A 5,886-nucleotide genomic window follows, 5' to 3' on the forward strand; every position below is an offset into this window, starting at 1 on the left:
ATGCTTTTTTAAATTGCTATTTTTTGGGGGGGTTATCTTCATTGTTAACATTGTAGAATTCATGAAAGTGAATCTGTGATCCTGAGATGGTGTTTTTTTCCTGTTGTTGCCATGTCGTAATGTTTTGCATATCAGGCTATTCTTCCCCAAATAGATCATAAGATTAGTGCAGTTCTTGTTTGTAAAACTCTTTACTTCCTATTGCATGAAAAAAAACTCAGCATGCAGGAAGTCTGATTTGATACAGAGGAGAGCAAAACTCACCAGAAATCAATTTAAAATCTGTCGCCAGAATCATCTAAGTCTTATGTCATTACATAATTGTCCCAGTGGCCAGATAATAATGACACACTCTCAAACAGCAGTCCTCCTCCACTTTGCCCCCAGAGACTTGGTTCAACGTTTTTTTTTTGTGTGTGTGTGTGTTTTTTTTTTAAAGTTTTTGGGGGAGGCAAAAAGTTTCACAAACTGACGCCCTTACCATGGGCAGACTGGTTGGCTTTATAGTCAGCCCGTTTTTGGAGACGAGCGCATCCTGCTGCTCCTCCTCCTCGGGGGAGGGGTCACCACCACCGGCGCTATTTATTGAGTAGGTTGCTCACGGACAAAGTGATCCCCCTGCTACACACTCAAGCCACACACAGCTCCTAACGTGACATTACGAACGAGTGGTAAACATGGAGGTGAGTTTGTTTGTTGGTATTTTTTTTCTTTAACTTGTGTGTGACAGTTAGGTCTGTTTTTGCTTGAGGCTGTTTAATGGCAATTAATTTAGATCGATTTCACTGTTTTTCCAGCCGTGAACACAGTGGTATCATCACTCTAACTTGCTGTATAATTTGAAGTAAATGCATTCAATGGTAAAATCAGCAACTTGGGTGAAAAGTAGAATTTAAACTTTTAGACAACTTTAACTTTAGAAACAGGTTAGCATTACAATTTACTTTTTTAATGTAAACAACTACCTAGAAATAGAATGTATCTAACTTTTTGATTCCTATTTCTTTTAGTATGACATCTCATTTGACTTCTTCGACAACATTACCGACAACCTCTCAGAGGGGTCTGGAGACTATGACCTGGGCCAGGAGGCATGTGGCGTAGCGCTCAACAAAGACTTCAACAAGATCTTCCTGCCCACAGTTTATGGAATAATATTTGTTCTGGGAATCATTGGCAATGGATTAGTCGTTGTTGTCATGGGCTACCAGAAAAAGGTCAAAACGATGACGGACAAGTACCGGCTCCATCTCTCTGTGGCTGACCTCCTGTTCGTCCTCACACTGCCCTTCTGGGCCGTAGATGCGACCAGCACCTGGTATTTTGGAAGTTTCCTCTGTGTGTCTGTGCACATGATCTACACAGTCAACCTGTACAGCAGTGTGTTGATCCTGGCCTTCATCAGTCTGGACAGATACTTGGCAGTTGTGCGGGCTACCAACAGCCAAGCCACGAGGAAACTGCTTGCGAGCAGAGTGATCTATGTGGGCGTGTGGCTGCCTGCAGCTGTGCTGACTGTACCTGACCTTGTCTTTGCCAGGGTGCAAAACACCGGGTCTTCAAACTTCCACCTCTCCGACGAAAGCATGGACACTGCAGACTCCACGCTCATCTGCCAGCGGATCTACCCGCAGGAAACCAGTGTCATTTGGACTGTCGTTTTCCGCTTCCAGCACATCCTGGTGGGCTTCATACTGCCCGGTCTGGTCATCCTCATCTGCTACTGCATCATCATCGCCAAGCTGTCGCGAGGCTCCAAGGTCCAGGCACTGAAGAAGAAAGCTCTGAAGACCACGGTCATCCTCATCCTGTGTTTTTTCTCCTGCTGGCTGCCCTACTGTGTTGGCATCTTTTTGGACACCCTCATGATGCTGAACGTGGTCGAACCCTCTTGTAAACTGCAACAAGCAGTGGAGATGTGGATTTCTGTCACAGAGGCGCTGGCCTATTTTCACTGCTGCCTAAACCCCATCCTCTATGCTTTCCTAGGAGTTAAGTTTAAGAAATCAGCCAGGAGTGCACTGACAGCCAGCAGCAGATCAAGTCAGAAAGTGACTCTCATGACAAAAAAGCGAGGGCCAATTTCATCCGTGTCAACTGAGTCTGAGTCCTCAAGTGTTTTGTCAAGTTAACAAACTGTCAACCTCAGAATCTGTGACTTGAACCCCTCAGGAGAGAAAAAAAACTAAGCTTTAATTTCAAAGAACTTACTACATTTTGTACAGATGTAAAAAAAGAGTTTTTATACACTTTGATTTGTTTGCCTTGTTTACTGCAATTGTGTGTCTTGTGAGGGTTTTTACTGCATTTTTTCATTTTTTTTTATGTTCCTCAAAGCAGATTGTGTCCTTAGGCAGTGCCTCATTTCCATTTATTCAGCTTTACAATCAAGATCCATTTCCCCTGTTTTCATCTTTACAATCTGTGTTGCTGTATCAAAGCTCAGTCATACAATGCCCTCTTCTGTTTTCAGGGATGGTAGCTGCTCTTGGGAACTGTACATAGTTTGTAGCATTTGTGTGTTCGCACTTAGGTTGTGTGATTATCTGAAAGCTATTATTTATTGCCGTCATTCACACTGGAAGTTTTATAAAAGAAATAAACTGCATGCTGCTTTTTTACCATTTTGAATTTGTTTTTTAATGTCAAAATAAAAAATTCAATGCTTCTCATAATGACTGTGTGATGTGCATTTTGACCTAAAACCAGCTCCTCCTCCCTCAGGGTGTGGGGGATGAGGTGTGTGTGTGTTGGAGGGAGGGGGCGTGGAGGGGGTCTCCTAACACAAATGTCTCCACCTGATCTGGCTAAAAAGCAGAAGGGGGACTGAGCAGACAGGCCCTGTAATTGCAAGAACATCTGTGCACTTTTACATCTTAAGCAGCCATGACACAAAAGTTTTAGCTTTTCCTTGGTTATAATTAGCACCCATATGGCTCCTTAACAAAGAAAATAGCATGTTAAGTTCTCCTTTGACTTCTTTTCTTTTCAGTTTACAAGATATACTGTCTCCAGGTGTTATCCTCATTCACTTCACAGAGTCGATCAGTGGGTCAACTTAGCAATTTCCCAACTCACGAAACAAAAAAATAATGATATTCAGAAGACAGGATATATATTGTGAAGATGCAAATAGGCAGACATAGTCTTTGTTGAGCACTCATGCAATATATCATTGGCAATAAATCTGCTGGAATTCTATAGTGACAAGATTGGGCACAAAAATGACAAGTTTCAAACACACACGTCAATCTTTCTGTGAGCTCTTCTATCTGCAATACATACAAGAGATTTAATCTGGGTGGACTGGTGATGTTCAAATTGGAGACCAAAGGAAGCTGGCAACAATAGATGTCAAGGGGAATTAGGTCGTCAAATAGCCGCTGTGCAATGCAGTGCTGGCATCCATTCAAGACTCCAGTGGAGATACATTTCCATTTCTATACGTGAAAAAAAAAAAGGTGTGAAGTGCCCTCATCAAGCCACAAGGTTGTTGGATATTTTGGGGCTCTGGTCTCTCACAGTGAAACAGAATGAAACAAAAGGTGCTTTTTCATTTGGAAATGTTCCCAGATGATTCAGAATTAGCATAAGAGCTGTGCTGCCGCAGCCTGTGCAGGGACAGACCTGTGATTAACACTTCACTGTGTTCAGATGAATCCTCTTTTTCTGCTTCTTTCACCGCCATCAGGAAAGGTTGTTGTTGGACTAGAGGCTTTGGGATCATATCAACCACCATATATACAGAATTTTACTTGATGTGAACATTTTAGGCTTGCACAGTTAACTGATATATGGGGATTATATTGACCTAAATCACATGTCAGATACCCTAAATACATTGGTTAACATGAAAATGGTTAAAATCCACAGATATCAAGAATTTAACAGCTATATTTATTAAACCCTTCAACATCATTTGCTCACAACAGATGAAGGCAAAGATCAAGCAAATGGTTCACAAACGAGATGAATATGCTTTTAATATCACATGACAGTTCTTGAAAGTTCACCACATTTTCATATCATTTGTTTAATGAATTTTACTGATTTTTTGGCTGCCATTGATGTATTTTATACAATTTTCTAAGTACTTCACCATAACAAAACATAAACGGACAGGGCTTTTATCCAAATTGCCCACTTGAGTGCACAAAAAGACCTCATCCTCCCCATGGGAATTAACCCTTGGGTGAAAGAAGGTGCCCTTTCATTAATAATTCAAGTTTTTGGTCTCTTTGTGTGATGAGAAAATATTCACTGCTCAACAAAACACACCTCTAAATCAATATACTGCCTCTTCTGTACTATCAGCTTAAAAAAGTGTTTATTTTAGATAGACTAGAGTCTTTGCTAATATGATAACAGTCTCATGATACTGTTGCTGCCATCTCTTGCAAAACATCAACATCATCTTCCTCTGCAATGTCATCTAATATATTAGTTAAAACAAACAAGTGTATTGTTTGCTTTATGGGTTAAAGGCCAAAGCTGTTGAAATGGAAAGGAAATAGTTTCCACTGGTGATTCATTACCAGTGCGAATCCAAGTTGCAAACTGCAGGGGCTCATTTAAGTTTTGCTGTTGAGATGTATTAAATTTATGAGTGACAGTATAAGTATCAGTGAATGCAGAGATTATTTTAGAGGGAAATTGCAAACTAAGGATGAAAGGAACACAAATACCACAGGTTCCTTTTGGGCAGTGACCTGCTCCGCTAATGGTTACATTGTTTTGGTTGGAAAGTGAGCAGCAGGAAGGCTGTTTCCTGCATCAGGAGCTCCTGTGGCTAACAGCCTGAGAAAAGCTTTGATGGCCCCCACTGTATTCAAACCACCATCACTCACTGTGTATGGCCATTCCTGCAAAGGTCACTGGATACCTGGATGCACTTAGTGCACTCGACCAAAGGCGCGAAAGTAATTTCATGCACTTTTATTGTCACTTTTAGTGTTCATGTGGATACATAAAGAAGCCCACACACGGCGGTCATGTTGTAGTACCAGTGTTATTACCATGTGTTCATGTGTTTGTTTGCATGTAGTTGTAGGTCTGAAATGTTGATTTACTTACATCAAGTATTTTAAAATGTAATTTTTCTTTATCTTGCATACACCCAGTAATATTAGAGTCATGCCTATAGCATAGAATATTAAGGTTTTTCAGCATTCAGGGACCATCAAATCAAACCACAAACTTTGGACCACAGACTACAATTCGTCCAAGATGGTCGTGTACTAATAATCCATATTAATATTTTTTGGCATGCATCTCTGTATTTTGTTATTAGAGAAACAGAAATACCCACAAAATACTGTACGTACCTATAAAGTGTCATTGGTTGTATGCCAGTCTGTGCCATTTATTATTCTCATTTTTACAGTTTTACACTTTTTATCCAATTCACATGCAGTCTGGACACATGAGTTGGCCTTTCTGGAAGCTATGTCCATTTTCTCATGTTGTTTACAAACTTCACTTATCAAAGTAGTCTACTTATTTCCAGAAAGCATTTTAAAATGTATTGCTAATCCAGTATGTATATGCTGGTCTGCCATCAATTGACCAGTTACACCAACACTACCAACCTGGCTGCTCACCTCTGAACCAGCTACACAAAACTGATCTACCAGCTGGTCGCCAGTTAAACCAGCTTGAGCAAGCTGGACCACCAGTTAAATCCAGTAAGGCCAGCTAATGACCCACTAAGGTTTGAATCTGGTTCTAACTGGATTTTACAGTAGGTTATGATCAAGTTAACCGTGAGTTAAAGCCATTTTCCATTAGGTGTTTACATTATTTTGTCTACCCCTTGTACAGATCTGACAAAAATATGTTAGTCGGAACAACATTTCAATCATTCGTTTCTAGCCGGAACCCAAAGCA

At 40.6% G+C, this 5,886-nt stretch overlaps 1 protein-coding gene across 1 annotated transcript; it reads left to right on the forward strand.

Moving 5' to 3' along the window:
- The first annotated feature begins 510 nt into the window (after positions 1 to 510).
- On the forward strand, positions 511 to 2,624 carry cxcr4b (chemokine (C-X-C motif), receptor 4b). The gene is made up of 2 exons (XM_044218158.1): positions 511 to 683; positions 1,011 to 2,624. The coding sequence occupies exons 1-2, from the start codon at positions 678 to 680 to the stop codon at positions 2,130 to 2,132; spliced, it is 1,128 nt and encodes a 375-aa protein (XP_044074093.1). The 5' UTR covers positions 511 to 677; the 3' UTR covers positions 2,133 to 2,624.
- Positions 2,625 to 5,886: the final 3,262 nt, after the last annotated feature.

This window comes from Siniperca chuatsi, linkage group LG12 (assembly GCF_020085105.1).
Source record: "Siniperca chuatsi isolate FFG_IHB_CAS linkage group LG12, ASM2008510v1, whole genome shotgun sequence".
Taxonomy (NCBI): Eukaryota; Metazoa; Chordata; class Actinopteri; order Centrarchiformes; family Sinipercidae; genus Siniperca; species Siniperca chuatsi.